Source organism: Debaryomyces fabryi (assembly GCF_001447935.2).
Source record: "Debaryomyces fabryi strain CBS 789 chromosome Unknown contig00153, whole genome shotgun sequence".
NCBI classification, from domain to species: Eukaryota; Fungi; Ascomycota; class Pichiomycetes; order Serinales; family Debaryomycetaceae; genus Debaryomyces; species Debaryomyces fabryi.
In genome coordinates this window covers 1-23906 of record NW_015385579.1, presented here as the reverse complement: position 1 = coordinate 23906, position 23906 = coordinate 1, and the positions used below count along the sequence as shown (strand labels likewise).

The 23906-nt window shown below is 35.9% G+C and overlaps 12 protein-coding genes across 12 annotated transcripts; 8 read left to right on the top strand and 4 right to left on the bottom strand.

Moving 5' to 3' along the window:
* Positions 1-2263: 2263 nt before the first annotated feature.
* Positions 2264-3850, top strand: ADE4 (amidophosphoribosyltransferase; the record flags this gene model as incomplete). Its single annotated transcript, XM_015613754.1, has 1 exon — positions 2264-3850. One exon carries the CDS (start codon positions 2264-2266, stop codon positions 3848-3850), a length of 1587 nt encoding a protein of 528 aa, XP_015465429.1.
* A 1049-nt stretch (positions 3851-4899) lies between these two features.
* On the top strand, positions 4900-5892 carry VRG4 (GDP-mannose transporter; the record flags this gene model as incomplete). The annotated part of the gene is made up of 1 exon (XM_015613753.1): positions 4900-5892. The coding sequence occupies one exon, from the start codon at positions 4900-4902 to the stop codon at positions 5890-5892; it is 993 nt and encodes a 330-aa protein (XP_015465428.1).
* Positions 5893-6553: 661 nt separating this feature from the next.
* Positions 6554-9535, top strand: AC631_04923 (importin-alpha export receptor; the record flags this gene model as incomplete). Its single annotated transcript, XM_015613752.1, has 1 exon — positions 6554-9535. One exon carries the CDS (start codon positions 6554-6556, stop codon positions 9533-9535), a length of 2982 nt encoding a protein of 993 aa, XP_015465427.1.
* A 132-nt stretch (positions 9536-9667) lies between these two features.
* HAP2 (Hap2p) lies at positions 9668-10414 on the bottom strand (the record flags this gene model as incomplete). The annotated part of the gene is made up of 1 exon (XM_015613751.1): positions 9668-10414. One exon carries the CDS (start codon positions 10412-10414, stop codon positions 9668-9670), a length of 747 nt encoding a protein of 248 aa, XP_015465426.1.
* A 490-nt stretch (positions 10415-10904) lies between these two features.
* ZCF4 (Zcf4p) lies at positions 10905-11684 on the bottom strand (the record flags this gene model as incomplete). Its single annotated transcript, XM_015613750.1, has 1 exon — positions 10905-11684. The coding sequence occupies one exon, from the start codon at positions 11682-11684 to the stop codon at positions 10905-10907; it is 780 nt and encodes a 259-aa protein (XP_015465425.1).
* A 1479-nt stretch (positions 11685-13163) lies between these two features.
* Positions 13164-15452, top strand: GCS1 (glutamate--cysteine ligase; the record flags this gene model as incomplete). The annotated part of the gene is made up of 1 exon (XM_015613749.1): positions 13164-15452. One exon carries the CDS (start codon positions 13164-13166, stop codon positions 15450-15452), a length of 2289 nt encoding a protein of 762 aa, XP_015465424.1.
* An 880-nt stretch (positions 15453-16332) lies between these two features.
* SMI1 (Smi1p) lies at positions 16333-18090 on the top strand (the record flags this gene model as incomplete). The annotated part of the gene is made up of 1 exon (XM_015613748.1): positions 16333-18090. The coding sequence occupies one exon, from the start codon at positions 16333-16335 to the stop codon at positions 18088-18090; it is 1758 nt and encodes a 585-aa protein (XP_015465423.1).
* Positions 18091-18387: 297 nt separating this feature from the next.
* Positions 18388-19554, top strand: AC631_04918 (anaphase promoting complex subunit; the record flags this gene model as incomplete). The annotated part of the gene is made up of 1 exon (XM_015613747.1): positions 18388-19554. One exon carries the CDS (start codon positions 18388-18390, stop codon positions 19552-19554), a length of 1167 nt encoding a protein of 388 aa, XP_015465422.1.
* A 29-nt stretch (positions 19555-19583) lies between these two features.
* Positions 19584-20486, bottom strand: AC631_04917 (nicotinate-nucleotide diphosphorylase (carboxylating); the record flags this gene model as incomplete). Its single annotated transcript, XM_015613746.1, has 1 exon — positions 19584-20486. The coding sequence occupies one exon, from the start codon at positions 20484-20486 to the stop codon at positions 19584-19586; it is 903 nt and encodes a 300-aa protein (XP_015465421.1).
* Positions 20487-20650: 164 nt separating this feature from the next.
* Positions 20651-21517, top strand: AC631_04916 (uncharacterized protein; the record flags this gene model as incomplete). The annotated part of the gene is made up of 1 exon (XM_015613745.1): positions 20651-21517. One exon carries the CDS (start codon positions 20651-20653, stop codon positions 21515-21517), a length of 867 nt encoding a protein of 288 aa, XP_015465420.1.
* Positions 21518-21581: 64 nt separating this feature from the next.
* Positions 21582-22742, bottom strand: AC631_04915 (uncharacterized protein; the record flags this gene model as incomplete). The annotated part of the gene is made up of 1 exon (XM_015613744.1): positions 21582-22742. One exon carries the CDS (start codon positions 22740-22742, stop codon positions 21582-21584), a length of 1161 nt encoding a protein of 386 aa, XP_015465419.1.
* Positions 22743-22899: 157 nt separating this feature from the next.
* AC631_04914 (uncharacterized protein) lies at positions 22900-23885 on the top strand (the record flags this gene model as incomplete). The annotated part of the gene is made up of 1 exon (XM_015613743.1): positions 22900-23885. A coding segment is annotated over one exon (986 nt), but the record flags the coding sequence as incomplete, so codon positions are not given.
* Positions 23886-23906: the final 21 nt, after the last annotated feature.

Here is a 23906-nt window from a genome sequence, read left to right as displayed (position 1 = left end):
CGTTTGCTGATTAGATGGTGATGGTGAATACTTCCTTTTTGTTTGTTAAGCTTTACCATTGTATATAGATTTTATTTTATCTAATAAAAAACATAATTGGCTCTTAAAACTTTAGGTTTAGTCTAGAAATATTTAAATTATTATATTTGAACTAATTTGGGGCTACACTCTATCAGAAGGACCAGATACTAAACTTTTTTTCTTTTATTAGGAAAGCAGTTTCAAAATCTATTACAGGAAAATCGGAACTCGATTCACCCATCCCACAATTACCGAATGATTATGATACATGTCACCTCAGAAACATTTGATTTGAACGTATTTTGCTCCTTGTTTAAAGCGTAAGAATTTTTTTAAATGACAAACAGCGCTCAATCACTGCCAGTAGCTTCATTCACCTGTTGCATTATTTTTCAGCCTCCTCTGTGACTGTTCGAAATGTAGCATTTAATCTCTCCAACAGCCACCTCCCAAAATACCAGACCATTGAGAAAATGATCCTCAAGAATATGACCGGTGCAGCCCCTGTGTATACGTATATAATGTATACCTTGATAAGAACATTCGACTTTGTACAAGTTTTCGCCAACAATAAAACAGACCCTCCGACAATATAGCATAGAACATAGTTCACTATCTGCGACCAACTGAATTTTTCTGGCGGGAAGTTGCCTACATATTTCATTGTTTCGTTCATGGATACCACTCGATATCTATTGGTTTCATTTAATCCAAACTTAATTTCTATCTGACTCTGTAAGCTAGTTGCATTAGTATTGACACTCAATATCGTTTGGCTACTAACGTCGCATATGCCAAATAAAGTTGAATTTAGTGTATCTGACTCAGTTTTACCCATGAACGATTGACCCAGAGTTGATTCAACATTTTCAGATTCCTTTACCACTTCTTCACTTCCACAGGCGTTCAATAAATTGTCGTAATATTTGTTACTTCTATAACTGTTAGGAGCACTTACAACGTAAGTTGCAGCAAAAACTATCGTCGTTAAAATATATAATATGCGAAACATAAAAACATATATATGTCCCGTATTTAGTTATTCAGTAGATACTAAAATGAAATACCTGGTTAGGTTACATAATCAGATTTAAACCCTATTAACAATATGGATCTTTTCTCTGTCAACGTCATGAGCTAATTTTTTGGAATACTAGTTATCAAGGCTTTGACAATATGGAAGCTAGAGAAACCGAAAAGGTAACCTCTTTTTTTTAGTGTCATAAAATAGTTACGGCTATTTGAATAGACTAATTTTCAGTTCTTGTGTAGATAGATGTAATAAAGAACTTCGATAACCTATACCAAGTATATATGCTATTCAATAAGAGTAAAATAATTCAACTTAATTCATATTGAGAAGAAAAATATGGAACTCAGTGTTGAAGAAGGTATAATTAGTTCTTATTTCTCTAAAATAATTCTCAAGTCTCAGCAAATTTCTGACAAATACTTTGATACGACATGAACTTATTTGCTTACTTGACCAGTATACATGAACAGCTAATTCTTCTAGAGAGAAATAGCCGAGACGAAACAATAATATGATGTGCTTTCATGCTAGTAAATTCTACTTTGTTTTAGTGATAGTTTCCGTCGTATGACTCGAAACTTATGTCAGCGAGCTCTACGCCAGAGTAAGTATCTGTCATATTCATCAGTACGATTAGTATCAGTCAGTTTTGTCATTAACTTCAATCGATAGGTTGATTGTATTAGAGGTGTATATCATGGAAAACTTCTTAGATAAACTGCCATTTTAGCGAGTATAAATATCTGTTCTCCATCATTAAAAGAAATTATTGCAAATAACAACTTTTTCTGGATTTCTCTATACAGCTCATTGTTCCCTATCTTACGAAGTTTCATTGTAAGGAACACGAAGAGAATTAAATCCTACATTGCAAAAAGAGATAATTTTAAGGCTATGGGTGGGAGTTAATGTGCGAGATGTCCTATCCAAAGACTGAAGTGTAATTCACTTAAATTTTAAATGCAATCTTATTAAATCTTATTTAATCTTTCTTCGTTTATGAATTTAATCTACTTAGGTGCTGCAATTAAACATAAATATATTCCATTTTAGCTAATTAGAAGCCTGTTACTAAGAGTAATTAATATTAATTAAATTGTACGCACAACCCATCGGAAATTTTTTCTCGAGTCAGAATATATAAGTCCAATAAAAAAAAAAATTATTTAGTTTTATTGAGTTTAATCTACGTCTAATATTAAAGTTAACATGTGTGGTATTTTGGGTATCGTACGTGCCGATGAGCATGCCAATGTTGCAAATGAGTTGTTTGAAGGTGCTATGTTTTTACAACATAGAGGTCAAGATGCAGCTGGTATAGTTACATGCGGATCTAGAGGTAGATTCTATCAGTGCAAAGGGAACGGTATGGCCAGAGATGTTTTCACACAACAAAGAATGAATAACTTGGTTGGAAATATGGGTATTACACATTTACGTTACCCAACTGCGGGTTCTAGTGCCGGTAGCGAAGCTCAACCATTCTATGTGAACTCGCCTTATGGTATCTGTATTAGTCATAATGGTAATTTGGTGAACTCGATCGAATTGAGAAACTATCTTGACGAAAAAGTACACCGTCATATTAACACTGATTCTGATTCCGAATTGCTTCTCAACATCTTTGCGGCAGAATTAGAGAAATTTAACAAGTCAAGAGTGAACAACCAAGATTTATTTTTAGCGTTGAAGGGAACTATGGAATTCATCAGAGGAGCATATGCGTGTGTAGCTATGTTAGCTGGTTATGGTATCATTGGATTCCGTGATCCTAACGGTATCAGACCGTTATTGTTTGGTGAAAGAGTCAAAGCTGATGGATCGATTGATTACATGTTAGCATCTGAATCCGTTGTATTGAAGGCACATGGCTTCAATAAGTTAAGAGATATCAAGCCTGGTGAAGCCGTTATTATTCCAAAGGGAAATAACGGTAACAACAAGCCTGAGTTCCGTCAAGTTGTCGAGCCAAAGGAATTTGCCCCAGATATTTTCGAATACGTTTATTTTGCCAGACCAGACTCTGTTTTGGATGGGGTTTCTGTCTATAGAACAAGAATCGATATGGGTAACAAATTAGCTCAAAACATCATAAGATCATTCCCAGGACAGGATATTCTTAAGGAGATCGATGTTGTGATTCCCGTACCAGACACTTCTCGTACTTCAGCATTGCAATGTGCTGTCTCTTTAAATCTTCCTTACAGAGAAGGGTTCGTCAAGAACAGATATGTTGGTCGTACGTTTATTATGCCTGACCAAAAAGAAAGAACATCGTCGGTGAGAAGAAAGTTGAACGCGATGGAGTCTGAATTCAAAGGACGTAGCGTTTTGCTTGTTGATGACTCGATCGTCAGAGGTACTACTTCAAAGGAAATCGTGGCGATGGCCAGAGAAGCCGGTGCTAAAAGGGTGTTCTTTGCCTCGTGTGCTCCTCCAATCAGATTCAACCACATATACGGGATTGATTTGGCGGATACCAAGGCGTTGATTGGGTTCAATAGAAATGAGCAGGAAATCGCTGAGGCTATTGGTGCCGACAGAGTTTTCTACCAAGACTTGCAGGATTTGATCGACTGTTGTAAGCAAACAGGAATTGAAAACTTTGAGGTTGGTGTTTTCACCGGATCGTATGTTACTGGAGTCGAAGACAACTACTTACAAGAGTTGGAAAAGATTAGAGCCCAAAACCAGAGATTGAGACAACACGATGCCAATGGGATCGTTGATATGTGCGATGTTGACGTCAAGGCGGATGTCGACATCAGTATTTATAATGGAGGTGATTATCAGTAAGTCATTCTCTACATAGACATTCCTGGTCAGATTCCGTTCTGCCACTTTACCAGTCTAGTATTGCTTGTGACTTTGTACTATACTGCATTATATACTTCTTGTACCATCATAATATTATTATTTACATCTGTTTATCATTTGTAACTCAGTATTATTATATTATATTGAAAATATGTCTATTCATATACTTCTGTATCATTATAATATTATAAATATTGAAATTGTCCATTATAGACTTTTTACCATAACAGTATAATATTGAAGCTGCCATTATAGACTTTTTACCATAACAGTATAATGTTGAAACTGTCGATTATATACTTCTTACCATCACAGTAAAATGCCGAAACTGTCGATTATATACTTCTTACTATTATAATATCACATTACTAATTATCCTCCTTTGTATGTATTTTCACAGTCTATCGTATGTCTATCCTTATAATCATGAGCAATATGTCCGCATGTGGCATCCTCAGCTTAGCCTCTGATCCTTAGTTGAAATGCGAGGACCGGATAATCTACATCATCCATTAGTAAATGGTGAAAGGAATATCGTTCTACAATTACCTTCTCTCCACAATAGTCCACTCATGTCTATCTATGCTCCTCCATGTCCCCTACTAATATCTAGCCTACCACTCCGAATCCTTATCGGTCTCTCCCTCTTCTTATCTTACCCCCTCCTTGATCGTTTCATTCGAGTTCCCCTGACACTACATCCCTATTCCGCCTCGCCTACCTCTGGCTCTCTGTTCACATCGCATCATACGTCTATAATCTATTGTATATCGGCCCATGACAACAGGTCCTATTGTTTTGCAGCTAAACCAGCCGGGTAAGCCAGCAGCCGTCGTGGCTGTTTGTTCTGCATATTACCTAAGGCTCGTCCAGCTCGAAAAAGGTAACACAAAGACACGAGTATATTTTTTTTTTCGGTGTGTTGTTCTCAGGTACCCTTTGACTTCATGGGAATTATACTGATTTATTTATTAGGACAGCTTATATATTTGTTTAAAGGTAAATTCAGGTTTCAAACAAGCAGAATAATGGAAAAGTCATCATATTCAAGCCTAAGCTCGGTCGCTAACTCAGCGCCAGTGTCTATTTTTTCGTACTGTGCTTCATCGATTTTGATGACAGTTACCAACAAGTATGTGTTATCAGGATACGATTTTAACTTGAATTTTTTCATGTTGGCATGTCAGTCGATTATCTGTATTGCTACTATCGGAACCTTGAAGGCTTTGGGAGTTATTACTTACAGACAGTTCAACAAGGACGAAGCTAAAAAATGGTCTCCTATCGCTGTTTTATTGGTTGCTATGATTTACACGTCTTCTAAGGCGTTACAGTTTTTGAGTATCCCAGTTTACACTATTTTCAAGAACTTGACAATTATTTTGATTGCTTATGGAGAAGTTTTATGGTTCGGTGGTAAGGTTACCACCATGGCGTTGGGATCATTCATTTTGATGGTGTTGTCGAGTGTTATCGCATGCTACGGAGATACCTCAGATGCCAAGTCACCAAGCGACACCATTTCTTTGTACGCTGGTTACTTCTGGATGTTCACTAACTGTTTCGCTTCTGCTTCGTTCGTTTTAATTATGAGAAAGAGAATTAAGTTGACCAACTTCAAGGATTTCGACACCATGTACTACAACAACTTGTTATCGATTCCTATCTTGATTTTCATGTCCATTGTCTTCGAAGACTGGTCTGCTGCCAACATCAACTTGAACTTCCCTGTCGGCAACAGAACCCCAACCATTATGGCTATCATTTTCAGTGGTGCCTCCTCTGTTGGTATTTCTTACTGTTCCGCATGGTGTGTCAGAGTCACTTCTTCAACCACTTACTCCATGGTTGGTGCCTTGAACAAGTTGCCAATCGCTTTGTCTGGTTTAGTCTTTTTCGATGCTGCCGTTAACTTCTGGTCTGTCTCCTCCATTTTTGTTGGTTTCGTTGCTGGTTTAGTATACGCCGTCGCTAAGCAAAAGCAGCAAAAAGAAAACTCTCAACAGTTACCATCCAAATAATCCCTGCATTACGAAGTATATCAATGCAATAAACTACTGTTGAAGGGCTTAAATGCATTGAATCTGATTTCTCTGCATAGCCACTCTAGAACTATACAAATATTCTTTTCTTATATCCTTTATATGTTATCATTATATTTGGATTAATCCTGTTTTTATCGTGTTTTTTCAATTTTATTATTATTAATAGATGTTTTATATATAACAATGTAGGAAACTGCTGAGAGTCTGTCAGTTTCTTCTAGATGGTTGAGCATTAAGCTGGTCTTATTTTCAATATGATAAATAGAAGCTTGCATAACTCGATATATACAGAAGCATGTTCCTAGAATAGTATTATTGAAAATAGCTTAATGCAATTTTGCAACTATGGACAAACATTACTTTATAGCAATTTTTCAAGACATTCAGATATTTTAACTAATGACCTTAGAAAACTTCACTCTTTGGCTACATGTATCTATAATCACATCTAGTTTCTTCTAAGCAAGCTGCTTTTTTAGTATACTTCTTTTTATAAATGCTATTTTCAAGAACCTTCTAAGAATATGAAAAATTACACAAAATCGTGTTTTTCTATAACTAAATCATCTCGAAATTTTTAAACAACCAAGGAATCAAACAATTTAATACATAAGCTTTAATTATAGATCGGAGTATAATGGCTGAAAATAGTTTAGAGTCAATTCCAAAATATTTAGAACAATCACTTCTACCACAACATGCAAAGGTAGCAGAAGCACAATTGAAATCCATTGAAAATCAACCAGGGTTTTCAGTAAACTTGTTACATATTATTGCTTCGACTAATCTATCTCCAAGCATTAGGTTGGCGGGAGTGTTATTTTTTAAGAATCTCGTTAAAAGAAAATGGGTTAATGAAGAAGGCGAGTATTTGTTGCCAATTTCGGATATTAACCATGTTAAATCTGAAATTTTGGATATTATGATTAAGTTGCCAAATCAATTACAAATCCAAATAGGAGAAACCATATCAATTATTGCCGAATCAGACTTCCCTCATAACTGGAATAACCTTATAGATGAATTAGTACTGAAATTGTCTTTAGAAGACTTTGTTCTGAATAAAGGTATTCTCCTAGTTGCTCATTCCATTTTTAAAAGGTGGAGACCTCTTTTCAGATCAGACGAATTATTCTTGGAAATCAAGTTAGTGCTAGATAAATTTGCCGAACCTTATTTGACCTTATTGAATAAGCTCGATCAATTAATATCTGAAGCTTTGAACAAACAAGATAAGGCTTCGTTGACTATTTATTTTGAAAACTTGTTGTTACTAGTTCAAATCTATTACGATTTAAATAGTCAGGATATTCCAGAATTCTTTGAGGACCATATGATGAATGGAATGGAAATAATGCATAAGTATTTGGTATTAGAAACTCCGCTAATTACTGATCAAGATTCAGATGATGAAATCGACGTTCTAATCAAAACAAAGACATCGATTGTTGAATTAGTTTCGTTATATGTAAGTCGTTATGCCGATGTTTTTGAACCTCTTATCGAGAATTTCATCACCACTATCTGGAAATTGATTAATAGCTATGTTACCAAACAACAGAAGTTTGATTTATTAGTTGTCAAAGCTTTATCATTTTTAACATCCGTAACAAAAATGGCTAAATACCAGCCACTTTTTGATAATGAATCGTCATTAAAGGAAATCATTGAAAAAATTATCTTGCCAAACATCTACTTTAGAGAGATTGATGAAGAATTGTTTGAGGATGAGCCAATTAACTTTGTTAGATCTGACTTAGAGGGATCTGACTTTGACTCTAGACGTAAATCAGCGACTGACTTTTTGAGGGAATTAAAAGAAGTTAATACCGGTTTATTAACGAACACAGTAATGAATTATGTAAATCAATTCTTATCATCACAATCAGATTGGAAAAGTAAAGATATTGCAATCTACTTATTTAGTTCATTGGCTGCAAAGGGAAGTGTTACGAATGTGGGTGTTACATCCACTAATGTTTTAGTTGACGTTGTAAAATTCTTTAGTGATAACATTGCTAATGACTTGATGAATACTAATCATTCAACGAATCCAATTTTAAAAACTGATGCGATTAAGTACATTTTCACTTTCAGAAATCAATTAACTAAAGAACAATTATTAACAACATTTCCATTGTTGATTAATCATTTACAAGATTCCAACACTGTTGTTTACACCTATTCGTCCATCACTATCGAAAAGTTATTATCGATGAACAGCTTCACGGATGTTAATCATTCTCCAGTGTTCAATAAGAATGACGTTCAACCTTTTGTTAATGACTTGCTAACTAATTTGTTCAGGTTGATTTTGAGTAATGACCAATCTTCCCCGGAAAAATTGGCTGAAAATGAATTCTTAATGAAGTGTATAATGAGAGTGTTGAACACGGTTGAAGGCCTAATTGATGACTCATTTAAGGTTACAATTATTGATCAATTGTTGAAGATTTTGAAGATTATTGCTAAAAATCCATCCAATCCAAAGTTTTCTCACTACATTTTTGAAAGTTTAGGTCTATTAGTCAAATTTGGAACTAACGATTATGATAAAGTTAATCAATATATTGAATTGATTTTACCTTCGTTATTAGAAATATTGAGTGAAGATGTGCAAGAGTTTGTTCCTTACACTTTCCAAATATTAGCATTTTTATTAGAATTGTATCCAAATTCGAAACCCCTTCCAGAAAGCTACAAACAATTAATTAAGCCTTTACTTTCTCCAGCTGTTTGGGAATATCGTGGGAACATTCCGGGTGTAACGAGATTATTAATTGCTATATTAGAGCAAGAGCCATCTGTTTTCACCGCAAACGACCAAAGCTTAACTCCATTATTAGGTGTATTTCAGAAATTAATTGCTTCAAAGGTTAATGATATATATGGCTTCGATTTGTTAGAGTCAATTCTTTTGAGCATTCCCTTGAATATATTAGAAAATTACTTGAAGCAAGTGGCAATATTATTGTTAACCCGTTTAAAAAATTCAAGGACTGAAAAATTCATCAAAAAATTTGTGGTATTCATAAGTTCATTATGTTGTATACCATTGAATGAAGAATTAAATGCTAAGTGCCATTCTTTAATCAATTCCGATTTCGTTATTAGTTTCATAGATTCAGTACAACCTGGTGTCTTCCCTCAAATTTATAATAGCTTTATGTTACCAACTTCGTCAGGCTTAACCAACTTGCAAGATAAGAAATTGGTAACATTGGGATTACTGGAAATGGTCAATTCGGATCAGTTCACTAAAGGAAACTACTCAAGCTTGATTATTCCAACTGTTGATCAATTAGTAAGAAATTTGACTTCTCTTGGGGGATTACTGAAGTCAAGTAGTACAGTTAATAATACAACATCTGCACAAATTGGTACAACATCGGTTCCAATAAATGAATTAGATTTAGAAGGATCATCTTTTGGATCACAATTTTCAAAAATCATATCTATTCAAGTAAAGCCATTTGACCCATTGCCAAATGTTAAAAATAATGATCAAAATTCAATAAAAATGGGTGCTATGACAAATATTGAAAAGTTAAATAACTTAGGTGCTTTGAACCAATTAAGTGATGAAACACGCCAACTATTAAGTAATATCAGTGTGTAGATAGATGGATCATAGTATTTACAAAAAATTATATAATTTTACATATAAATAGTTTTAAAAAAATCACTAGTAAAACATTATTGAAAAAACTAAAAGAACAATTGAAAAACATAAGAGCGTTTGTAATAAATATTAATCTTCCGTGCTCCCATTTTCATTTATTAAATTCAGAAATATTGAATCATCCTCATTTGAAGGAGCATTTTCTGCATTCGAAGGAGCCTTTTCTGTAGCGGAAGTCGCAGAAGATTTTGACGAATCGCTCTGTTCCTCCTGGGGTTGATCTCCACTAAAATTCTCTGTTTTCTCTTTATCCTCTAAGGCTTTTAATTTATCTAATCTTTCTTTCTCCGCGATCTCAGCGGCCGTTAAGAACCGCCCTCCTTGTCCTCTTGGTCTTCTCATTGCATGCTTATGTCTTGATTCATGTAAATATGGTTTTCTCGTTCTTGCTATTTTTAAAGTTTCTTCCAATTTAGCTCTTGCTATCCGCCTTTTCAATATTCTGTGGTATTGCTTCGCATTAACGTAGAATGGCTGTTCAACAGGTGCATGTGCTATCGGACCCTGATTAGTATTTGGACTACTTTGTTGAGACTGTTGGGATTGAGAATCTGGAGAACCTTGGAAATATTGTGCATTTGTGGGTGTGTGTGACGTTTGCTCGTCGTAGTTATTGGTAGGGACAGAAGATTCATGGCTTATTGGTTGCTCGCCCCCATAATATGAAGATGAGCCATTAGAATTCGGTGCTGAATCTAAATTATCAATAATTTGGTGATGCTGGACATTAGGATGCGGATTGTAGTACGTAGATGCTGGTACTTGGTCTTGATAGTACTCTGGGGAGTCGTTAACTGGATTATGTAAAGAAGTCATATCGTCTGATGCGTATTAATATCAACTCTATATCAGAAAATACTTTTGAATATTATTGCTGATCGATTTTTCAGTATACTTCTTACAGTATAAAAATCAACAAAAATATGAATTTGAAAATTTTATTCAAGGAGAAAAGAATACCTGAAATTTTATAAATATACTTGAATAGTTGAATCTTTTAAACCCTTTCCTTGGCTTATCTTATGGTATTACTAGTTATAAATTTCTTATCGAAACAAGTAATAAATTATCAACCATTTTACGGACAAAAAGTAGCTGATAAAAATATGTTTTTGTGTCACTATTTTTAAACCGGTTTCGCTTCTACATTCCGAGCATCGGAGATATGGGTATGTATATATATATATATACATATATATATACGAAAGCAAGGTAGGAGCTATAGAGGCAATATAAATGTTATTGCAAATTTATTAGTTTAGAGGTGAAAGCCCGTAATTTCCTGAGTATGTAGTCTTATTCAGACTTAGTTCGGAAGGCCGCCTTTATGTGTAGACTTTACTGTTTTCAGTGGAACAAGTGAATTGGGAGCATTCGCTTCCTTGTTGGAGCCAGCCATGGTAAGTTGATCTGGGAAAGCGGTCTCTGGTGTATTTAAATCATTAAGGGATGATTCTGCTTTCGGGATGGGGGACTGTGCTCTATCGGTCAAATCTTGTTTGTCTTTGTCATTTAGAATGTAGTCATTATCGATCAACGAATCAATTTCAAATGGACTGACAGGTGCAATATCCGTTATCTCATCTTCTGAATCTACGCAATCCTGCTGCATGGCGATTCTCTCCAAGAAATAGTTGTGTCTTTTCTTTTGTAGTTGTATTGAATCAAGTTTTGAGGGTACGAGCATTTTGATGGCATTCGAGTCTGTCGGATGTCGTATGGGTGCATATTTGCCATGGTTTTCAATATCACTGGCTCCATTATCGTAAGTATCGGGCGTGGAGTCGCTGGGGTGAACTAGCACATCCTGTGGGAGCTTATTACCATACATTGTGTTTTGGGCTGACGATATATCGTTTTCAATATTATCAATAGATAGCAAATCTTCGGCTTCATTGAATGGCCTTATTTGCATAAAACTAGTCTCCTTGGGCCCCTTGTGGCCCTCGTTTCGTTTCTTGGGTTGTGTTTCGTCTTCACTGTACGAATTGTGCAGTTGAGCCGAATTTCTTTTTAACTGACGAGAGTTAGTTTCCCTCGTCTTCGAGGCTTTATCATCGTAGCCAATATACTTCACCTCCTCCATGTTCTTATGAAACTCATGCTTTTTCAGAGGCCATTGGCAAGCTAAATTCTTTTCCTGGCAATTCTGACATACCGGATACAGTAGCTCGTCACACTTCTTCTTTCTTTTTCGACACGTAAAGCACCCGGTCCTTGATCGTGTCCTGGGGATTCTGATGGACTTATCCATAATTTTAACCTTATTTACAAGCGATTTTAGTATTAGTTATTTAGTATTATGACAAAATGAAGTGGGTTTTCTTTGAGTCATTCCTAATTGGGTAAAATGGAAAGCAATTAGCCGCGCTTGCAACCACAGGCCAAAACGTACCTCAACACCAGGTAACCTTCAAAAGCGAATTATAAGACACTTGATCTGAACTTTTCTCTGCTGGTATTTATGCCAATATATTCGTATATAAGTAGTGATCATAACATTTGGTATTTTAAGTGTTGAACCTAGATCGAAGAATTTTGGTAAAAGTTTGCGATTTTTAAGAATTCCTTAAAAAATTAATCCGAACATACCAACATGTCCATTTTCATTATTTCCACAAAGCTTCGAGTACAATTCGAGTGAAGACCCGGACGATATGAATAGAATACACTTTTTGAGATTCTCTTTATTCTCACTGTTTTGGTTGTAGCTAGTAACTCGCTACCTTAACCTAGATGTGCAAAATGGATGATACTGTTGGGAAATTCTATTTGGTCAATAATAAGTTTATTCTTTCAATCCTGATCATGAAAGCTGTATTGTATTGCTTCAATAAACCATTATGAACTAAAAAAACTTATGGTTTTGCTTAGAATCAACAAATGAGATTGCTGCGAAATGAAAGTAATTTCCACATCTTATCTACACAAACAGAAATATCATTAATTATCTATCGGGATATAGGATAATGATTAGAAGTAAACGAGAATTGAATAATGTAATATACCTAATATATCTATAGCATGGTAAGGTCTATATATCAGCTAGATGCTATTTTTTTTAGTGAAAATATGTCATTTACATGCAACAACAATGTTACCACTACAATTATCTCTTTTTCAATTCAAAGTTTAAATAAAAGCTTTCATCATTACAAATTAGCCATTTATTGAAAGCAAATTCACTACGATGACTTTCATTATTGTATAGTATCAACATCCTTGTAAGATATTCCGGGTATGCTGAAAATAATCACGTGAATATGACAAATTACTGCTTGAAATTTTAATTTAAGAATTGAATGGCATCCAGCATAGTAATCTTTACTGGAAACTGATTGCTATAGCTATATAAGAGCCTGTAAATTTGCTAATAACGAGAGTTACACTGAAGAAGTGGTAAATAGTTCAATTTTTTCTGGGTGTGAGCTTTTTTTAGTTTCATAAACGTTAGAATACAATCGGATCGCCTGGTTTTTGGCACTTTTTTTACTTCACAGACAGGCCAAACGAGCAAAGTGAGCTTCTAAGAGTATCAGTTGCAAATTATCGACTCAAGTATAGTATGGGATTGTTATCGTTGGGTACACCATTAGACTGGCACGATGCCAATAAGTTCAACGAACATGTGAGAGAGAACGGCATTAAACAGTTGATAAACATCTTCAAGCAACATTCTACTACGAGGGTACAGGATCCGTTCTACTGGGGAGAAGAGGTTGAGTATATGCTAGTTGATATCGATTCGAAGTCTAGAACTGCCAGGTTAGCGATCGATAAAGACTACATATTGAACGATTTGAACGACCCTGAAAAGCCAGAATCGTACGAAAAATCGATCAGCAACAACATTTCGTTTCACCCAGAGTATGGAAGGTATATGATTGAAGCAACCCCTTTAAGACCGTACCATGGAGATTTGCTAGACGATTATGTTTATGTTGAGGAAAACATGATACAAAGAAGAAAAGTTAGTGAGTCGGAATTACCAAAGAATATCAAACCACTTACCTTAACAAGTTTTCCAAGAATGGGTTGTGATAACTTTACTTCACCACCTGCTAAACCGATAGGCCCAGCATCGCAGTCATTATTTTTGCCTGATGAAATCATTAATCGTCATGTAAGATTTCCGACTTTAACGGCGAATATTAGAAAAAGAAGAGGATGCAAGGTCGCTATCAATTTGCCAATGTATCCCGATATCAACACCAAGTTGATAGACGATTCCATTCCAAAAAATCGTGATTTATTTGACTCTGATAAAGAACCGTGGCTTGGAGCTTCAAAGCCAGGCCATGTTTATATGGATTCAATGGGTTTTGGAATGGGATCATCGTGCTTACAAGTAACTATGCAAGCTCAGGAAATAAACGAAGCAAGATACTTGTACGATACATTAGCTCCTCTTACACCAATAATGTTAAGTTTGACAGCAGCTGCTCCAATTTTCAAAGGTTTTTTAGTAAACCAAGATGTTAGATGGAATGTTATAAGCGGCGCGGTAGATGATAGAACATTTATAGAGAGAGATGTTGAACCATATCCAGGGTATGACTTTTTTGGAGGACTCGATGTGGCAGATGAAGACAAGAAACACATGGAAACATTAGGTGGTGGCCGTGGTGTTAATGGTGATCGTATCAGTAACAGGTACGGTGACACTAAGTTGAGGACCACTGACGGAAAGCCAATCCAGAAAATCACGAAGTCAAGATATGAATCGATCAACAGTTATTTAAGTGACTACAAATATTCTAAGAAAACGGATGTGTATTTCAAAGATAAGTACAACGATATTTACATGCCTATGAATACAAAAGTATATGAACAGTTGATGGACTCTAAGTTATTTGATCCAATAATGGCACAGCATTTTGCATATTTATTTATTCGTGATCCATTAGTGATATTCTCTGAGAGAATTGATCAAGATAATGAGCTAGAAAATGATCATTTTGAGAACCTTCAATCAACTAATTGGCAAACTTTAAGATTTAAACCTCCAGCCTTATATCCAAAAGATACAACACCGCAAGAGTTAGCGACTAAACCAGGTTGGAGGGTAGAATTCCGTCCTATGGAAATTCAATTAACTGATTTTGAGAATGCAGCATATTCTGTTTTTATTGCATTATTGTCCAAGGCTATATTAAAGTTTAAACCAGATTTCTATATTCCAATTCTGCAGGTTGATGAGAATATGGAAACAGCGCACAAGGTCGATTCTGTTCTTAAGGATAAATTTTGGTTCAAGGCATCGTGTAAGTGGGGACTCAACAATGATGAATTCATTGGTTACGACTTAAGCTGGTTTGATAGATTTATTAATAGAGGTAACGACGAGTTAGGGGTCGACGATGTTTACGTGAATGGGTACTCGAGCCATGCCAAGGACAATGTTATTAACGGAAATAGTCGAGATGATGCTCCCTGTGATTACAATGAATCCAAGTACACTGTTGACGAAATTATCAACGGTGGCGAAGACTTCCCGGGTATGATTAAATTGATAATCAAGCTAGTTGCTACCGAATTGCTCCCGGAGTCCTCTCAGCATCATTGCGAATCACTGCAGCTCGCAAATACAATGTTGAAACTCCAGAACTACTTACGTTTAATATCGTACAGAGCTTCAGGCAAGATCCCAACAATTGCTCACTGGATTAGACACAAGGCCCTCAGCAGTCCATTGTATAAACAAGACTCAAAGGTTAGCGAAGATTTGGCATACGATTTGATAAGAGATGCAACTCGTCTTTCTGATTTGGATTTCTCAGATCCTGAATTATTTACCAGCTACTTCGGTACCTCCATCACAAATTTCTTAAGAAGCAATTCTAATTCTACCTAGTTACAATTTCACCACCTTTTCTCTGTTTTTTTTCCTGTATTTCTTTAATTAGATATTTTGCATTAATATGTAGCTTTTGAACAGTTGGCGAACAATAAGCAAATCGTTATGGAATCAAATTTGTTCCACACACCACTAAAAATGAAGTGTCAGACTTGATAGCACCCGTGAACACTCCAAAAGTATTTTTTGCATTCACGGAAAAAGTGTCTATAATCTATGAGATTAGAGCATCGGATAGTCTACACATCGAATAATAAATTTTCACTTCTGTAAACATTACTTTTACGTCACTTGACAGCCATATCTAAGTATAGTAGTCATTTCTACTAAACTATACAATCTATGCATGTAAAACTGAATATCAGTTTTCTAGAGAGTATTGCACCTATTCCCTTTCGCATCATCGAATTTCATTAAATTTAAGTCCTCAAATATATCAAGGAGTTCATATTTTGTTATCTAAGGAAAATTATTAACTCCTTAACGAGGTGTCACGTATCCTATCATAATAATGGAATTTACTTAAAGAATTTCATGTTTCGAACAATACATACTACAAGCTGTATTAATAAAAGTATACCAATTTAACCTACCAAAACTAGACAATTTTTTTCGGACGATTCTACCGATTTAAAATTAAGCCAGAAACCTCATATATTATGAAAATACTCCACGTTAAGAGGCAGATTAGTTTAGTCTAGTTAGCAGATTAATCTATTTTTGGACTAGATAGAGATACAGTATTGGATCTCCTGCATAAAGAAAATCGCAAATTTCACAAACGACACGCTTACTTTGTTCACAAGTAAAATAAACATTAATTACGTTGAAAACAACATTAAAAACCAAAGTGTATAGATCAAAAAGGACAGAAATTATGGGTATTGTCGATAGTTTTAAGTCATTTGTACACTCTATTACTACTGAGGATCATTATGCGTCTTATGATTCACCATATAAGAATTCAGCGATTAATAATGTTGGAACTACAGTTGGGGGCGGTAATTCGAGTTCAAGGTTGCACGAGTTGAATCGTTTGGCTACAGCTAATTCATCGAGTCATTCATTAATCGAGGGCGGTAATAATGCTAACGGTAGCAGAACTTCATTATCGCGTAATGGGTCATCGACCACAGTTGGATACAGACCAGGGTTGAGGTCATCAAACACGAATTCGTCGGATCTTCAGCTTCAAAATTTGAATGCAAGCGGACAGCCGCCATTGCCATCGATAGACTCATTGTGGGATCGTATTGAGAGCTGGTTAGAAGAAGAATATCCAGAGTTAGGAGACAATTTGAATGATGGGGTGACTACTGCAGATTTGAATGAGTTTGAGAACGATTTGGGGTGTGGATCGTTACCGGTCGAAGTAAGACAATTTTATAAGAGACACGATGGACAGTTTAGAGGTGGAAAGCCTACAGGAATGATAATGGGTTTGACATTATTAGATTTAGAAGGTATAGTAGAGGAGTATGCAATTTGGGCTAAGGTCAACCAAAGATTGGAAAAGCAGCAATACATATTCCAGCACCAGCAACAGCAGAGTCAGAAGGCTACGTCTTCTGCAGCTTCTGAGGCACAAGGCAATCAAAGCAGGATAAATAATTCGTTTATTGCCAACCAAAAGTCGATTCCACCAAATGCAATCCAACCATACTACGCTCACCGTGGTTGGATTCCATTTGTGAAGGATTTCTGCGGTAATCAAATTGCTATTGATTTAGCACCAGGTCCACAAGGTCACTGGGGTCAAATCATTATTTTTGGTAGAGATTATGATACAAAGTTGGTTATTGCATCAAATTTACAAGAATTCATCTTTGGATTTGTTTCTGACTTGGAATTAGGAAACTTTCAAATTGATCAAAACGATCAAGATAGTGGTTTCTTGGATGGTTCCAGAAATGATGACGATTACATGATTGGTGATGGACAAGAAGATCAAGGTGAATTATGTTTCATTGATAAAGATAAGAAAGAATTTGGTACCTCTATGAAGGGTAAACTTACTTATTTAGAGGTGTTAAAGAGAAGAGCCTTAAAAAAGTTTGGTATAACTAATCTCGATAAGTTCTCTACTTCTTTCACCCCTCAAAGAATAGCACATACCAGACCAAATGCTAGTGGCGCATCCTCTCCTGTTAGAGCAGCCAGCCCCAGTATATCTGGTACAACTGCCAATGCAAACAAGTCACAAAATCCTTTGATAAATATGGAAAGTAGCAGCAAGGTTGCTTTACCCAAGGAAACTCTTATTGATGAAGAAAAGAAACTTCCAGAAGAGCCAGTGAAGAAACCTGAAGTGGAAAGTATCAAGGAAGAGGTTGCCCAACCGGAAGAACAAATAAAGCAAAATGATGACATCGTAGAAGAAAAGCCAGAAGCCGTAGAAACTTCGGCCAGGGAAGAAGATAACAAGGAAGAAAAAGAACAAGAAAAAGAACAAGAAAACGAAGAAGACAAAGAAGATGCTCCTGAAGAGGAAGAGAACAAGGATACAAAACCTTTAACAAAATCTCAAAAAAAGAATCAAAACAAGAAAGCTAAGAAGCAACAACAAAAACAAAAACAAAATGAAACGGACGGTGTAGAAGAAGTAGCTGAAGACTTGAACGATGTTGCGTTATAATACCTCGTATGATTGGTTTGATTTTTAGCATTTGTTCTATATTATTTTTCTGACTTGTTACATTGAACCGCAAAATTTTTTCCTTGTTGTATGGTTAGGATTACATATTACGTATTTGAATTTCATTATAGTGACATAAATAAAGATATAGTTTCAAAAACGAAAACCTATTTATTATGATTAGCAATTTTGTGTAACATATGTTTTTATTTGTAAACAGATCAACCCCGAAGATTATATGCTGCTAAAGGCAAGGATTAATAGTTACATGGATCTCTGTGGCATTATACGTATGAAATGAGATCAGCCAGTTCTTGGGATCAATCAGGGAATAATGAATTCCAGGCGAATGAATCAAATAGTAGGATGGAACCGATCTATAATTCGTCTATAAATGCAGTAGCTTCACTGCTGCATCAACTAGAAACACAAGAAATTATACCACCAGAAGAGCTCATAGATTCTATAGCTTCTGTTTCAACATCTGAAAATAACAACTATATTGAGGAAGGAATATACCAACAGGAAGATGAGGATGGAGACGAAATGTGTACAGGAGGAGATTCATTTACAGGTACAGACCAGCCCACATTAGAGCAAATACAAAGGGTGTATTATACAAAGGGATTACAAATGTTAGATAACTTACAACTTATTGATATCTCACCGCTAGCCAATTGGAAGCTTTCATCATCTAAGCAAGAATTTGGTTTAAGTCAATTGCGGGAAGATTCGTCAGATAGCTATTGGCAATCAGATGGAAGTAATGGAAGTAATAACATAAATGCTACAAATGGGAATGCCATAACAAATAACCAACTTTCAAATCCACATTCGATAACTATACAATTTTCGAAAAAAGTATCGTTAGAAAGAATATCAATATTTACCAATTTTTCAGCCGATGAATCGTATACTCCTTCTAAGATTCGAATCTTAGCGGGTACTTCAGATGGCTGGGATTTGAGTGAAGTATGCACTGTTAATTTTAATAAGCCAATTGGCTGGTCACATATAATTTTTAATGCCATAAGGAATGATGGGGTACTAAAGTGCTTTACTGTCAAACTAGTAATTTTAGCAAACCATCAAGATGGAAAGGATACACGTATACGAGCAGTCAGATGCTTCGGTAAAAAATCTACTACAATCAAGCCTCCAGTGAATGATATTGCTCCTCCTAGTTTAGTAGGAGACATCTTAAAAGATCTCAATCTTACCAGTGGGTTTAGTAATGCTTCTGGGCTACTGTTAAATAATGAGATTGTCCAAAATTTGAGTGATAATCCAATATCATTTACGCATAAAAATTCAATTGATCTAGTTGACGATGGTTATGATGACATTACTGATGATGATCCGGACAAAGAAACAAATAAGATTTTGAACAATGTATCTGAGGTTATAGGGTTCAATTCGGGGTTTCAGAGTTTGGAGTTTTCAAGTATTTCATCTATACGCTAGTCAATAAGTTGATTCATCTATATATATAACTAATCACTATTTATTTTCAACGAGAAGTCAACGATTCCACATCCTTGATGGATGGAGGAGGTTGAATAAATATCAATATCATTACACAAGTAACTGCTTAAATTAGAAAGGGTCAAACCACCAGAGCATTCCAATAAGAATGACTTCAGCTTACCTTCGTAGTGCTTCTTCAAACTTTGAGCAACTTTTTGCAATTCAGGACCTTTGAAGTTATCTAACATTATAACATCAGCTCCAGCATCAATGGCTTCACGAGCATCTTCTTCAGTGCTTACTTCTACTTCAACCTTAACAGCAAACCCACAGACAGATCTGGCACTCTTAACAGCTTCAGTAATACTACCAGTAGAAGTTATGTGGTTGTCTTTCAACATTACCATAGAACTTAAGTCGTATCTATGGGTATCAACACCTCCAATTAACATGGAATATTTTTCGAGTTGTCTGAGACCCGGAGTAGTTTTTCTTGTACCAGCAATAAGCCCAGTGTAACCACTTTCATCAGCCAAGTTTTTGGTCAAACGAGATTGGGTAGCAATACCAGAAGATCTAGCCAATAAGTTCAAGGCAGTTCTTTCTGCTAACAAAATCTTGTTCGCCGGGCCCTTAACTACGGCAACAACTATCTTTCCTTTATTCTTTTGTATCACATCGTCAGTGATAAACTCTCCTTCCTTATGAAGCCATTCAACTTCTAATTCACATTGTTTGAAGACTTCTGCCGCAAATGGAACTCCCGAGATCAATCCTGCTTGCTTCATGTATAAAGAAGCAGTTTCTTGTTTGTTACCAACCACGAATGCACCAAAATCAAAAGATGGCACATCTTCTTGTAAGTAATCGGTAATTAATTGTTTCCACTTACCATTGGCAGGAAGTAAATTAGCGTAAGATGAAGACATTTTTATTTATATGTATATTAACTTTATAAAGAAATCAAGTGGAAATTTCGAATTTCCGAATTTTTCATTAATTGTGGAGCGCATGGAGACAGAGTCCAAAAATTGTTTACGAAATCAACCCTTTTTATGATCAGTTTGATAGGTTGACAAGGGCGGAAAATTTTATGAAGAGAGATATAACTCAGCTACTATCACCCGATTTGTCTCAGCTGCCTTTCAGAAATGATAAAAAACGTAAGGCAACGAATCTGGATAAAAAAGTCCAGACAGTATTAAATTTCCCTTCATCTTCACCAAATGCATCTCAATCTACTACATGTGCAACATGCGGTATGACATACTATAACCACGTATCAAAGGATAAAGAAGTTCATAAAAAATACCATTTTAATTTTATCAATGGCATTCCTTGGCCTATATCATTCTGTAGCAATGTGCTTGAGAAGTTTACTATATTGGATGACTCGTCTTCTAAAGCCAAAAATCCACCAACCTCCAAGAAACTACAGGGGACAGCCAAAGAGGCTTTGGTTATAACTATTGACAGAAAGTCAAGTAAACAGGTGAAGCGAGTGGAGGAATTATTGAAAGTGGTGAACGGTGAACTAAATGCTGCATCAGATGGTAAGGCATGGCACAAAGATCCTGAAGGTTCAATACAAGGAAAAGCTTTTATTGTAGTAATAGACGGTAGAGCTATTGGGATATGTACAACAGAGCCAATACATGATGTTGACCAGCAATGTCGATGGATAATTCATAGAACTCAAACAGTGGTGCCGAACCAGGTGAACAAGCTGATTAAATTGGGAATTTCACGTATATGGGTAGCACCTAAATGGAGACGATACGGGTTGGCAAGAAAGCTACTCGATATAGTTTTAGTTCATTCCGTGTATGGAATTGTGCTTAATAAAAAAGAAGTCGGGTTCAGCCAACCTAGCTTTAGCGGTGGATTACTAGCCAAAAGCTTCAACGGGGTTATACATAAGAGCGGTGAAATCCTAATACCTGTATATTTAGAGAAATAAATAGTTCATGTATTATAGTATATTTTAGTGAATAATAATTCTATTGAAAACTGTCCAATATTACTCATTCAGCAAATACAGTTTGTCCTCCTGCAACACCGGCAAGTTGATCAACATAGGTATAAATAGATGCAGTCAATCCACCATTCACAGCAATTTTAATACCTCTAGGTAAGGCACCTTTCCATAATGATCTATATCCTTGTTCCATAAATAATCTGTATGCAGTTGATAAGGAATCCTTGTAAACCAGTTTACCGTTTTTCAGCTGCAAGTGACTCTTGATTACATCCAAAGGTTCGGTTGCTGCAACGACAGCCACAGAAGATAATAAGTGCAATCCGATCAGTTGGATAGCGGTATGTTTATGCCCAAACCAACTTTGTTCATTACTATTGCTATGTGGATCAAGTAACTGTCTTGTGGCATTATAAGTTGACAACCATACAGTCGAAATAGCAACTTGCCGGACCATAGTTATGCAAGTACCAGACAGGAAACCCCTTAGACCTTTAAGGGAATAAATTTCACGAATAGTCCCAAGAAAGGTCATGGTGGGATGCTTATTGTATTTAGCTTTTAAGATTTCTTTACTACCTTGGTGTTTTGAAGCAACCTGGAACCTGCTGGTCGGTTTATTATTCCCTTTATAGTGTGATAGTATATCTGCTGTGAAATATGCATGAGGAGAAACGTATTGTTTACTAAATACATTGGCAATTGGCTTATGGTGTTTGTTCAACACCGTGGTCCCAGTAACATCATACTTGATTCCATGCTCTGCCGCTCTTACAATCTCATTATGTAATGTCATATTCTGAATCATTGTGATCTTAATGTTTTCAAATGGAATTATCCACAAGGTTTCAAGGAATCCACTCATAACACCGGCAATCACAATTCTTGGAGCGCTAATCTTCTTGTGACCATCAGAACCATCCAGGGTCATAAATTTAGTCAGCCAATTATACAGAACTAGTCTTGCTGAATTCTTCATTACCGTACCAATAACCAATGCACTTCCTCCCTTAAATAGTTGTGCAATTGTACTAGGATAGTTACCTGGAATATTAAATTTGTGCATTCTCCCTACATCATTAAGCTGCTGCTGGGTTTTAATACAGTCTAATGGATAAGTCAACGTTGAAGAAATTGCGGCTGCTGTGGTGCCCGAAAACAAAGCTGTAAGCAAATTATCTCCACTAATCGAACTTTCTTCACTCATTGGTTCTTTGCTTTATTAATGAATTATCAAATACTAGGCCCTTTCATTTCAATTAGCTTTAAAAAAGTTAGTCGCGCATAGTAGTACTAAAAACAAAATATGATAATAGTAAACAAATCGCTTATCACTGATTTGTTCCTAAGTACCTAACAAGAAGATGGATGATAGTGGACAGAGGAACAGTATACGGAGTGTAACTGAACCATCCACTCCTCTAAGAAAAAGTTCTCGAATAGACGAAAGTTTTGCATTTTACTCACAAAGGAGGACCATATTCAGAACTAGTGACATTCATTTACCTCCTCATGAATTACCGTCCATTACCGCCAAATTAAGTCAAGAAAGCAATTCCGCCCCTGGATCGCTGAGAAGATCAAGACGAAGATCCCGGTCTCGACCTACGACTCCACTGGTAGGGAGAGATTCCATGCCAGGATTATTACCAGACACCATGACACCTACTAGAAACACAGATAAAAGACGAAGTAGTAGTAATTTTACGATGGGCAATAAAAAGAGGAAAAGGCGATCTTTAATTATTACGGAGAATGGAGGGACGGCTTTTGACCCAAATTATATTGGACCTATAACGATTGACTATTTGCGATTATTCTGTAAAATAGCGATAGAAGAACAAACCGAGAAGGAAGATACCAAATCTGAAACCGAAGATGTTGAAGCACCCATGGGACCACAAGAAGCAATACCTGCTGTGTCACCCGAAATAAGTGATCAAAACGAAAGAAAGAGTCCTAAGTTTAACTACTTTGATCAGTCTTTGCCTCTCCCAGAAGTTGAAGGCATGCCAGTTTCTCCAGATCCGCATGAAGTACGGCCACTATATGAACCAGTTGATATTGGAACACCACCAAGAAAAAAATTCTCGTATTTAGAACGTATATTAGCTGCACAGGCTAAGAAAAATCAAAAGATAGACAAGGAATCTACCATAGATGCTGAACCTACTTTTTATGAGCAAGCAACAGATGAGACTAATAGACAAAGTATAGATTCAAGTTCGATACAAACTCATTTGGTTATAGAGGATAACAGTACCTATATTAGGGATGTTCCTTCAAGCGATTTGAATGTACGTTCAAATATTGAACTGGAAAATAAATCCCAAAGAATAGAGGGGGATTTGTTTATCCCTGAAGATAGCCC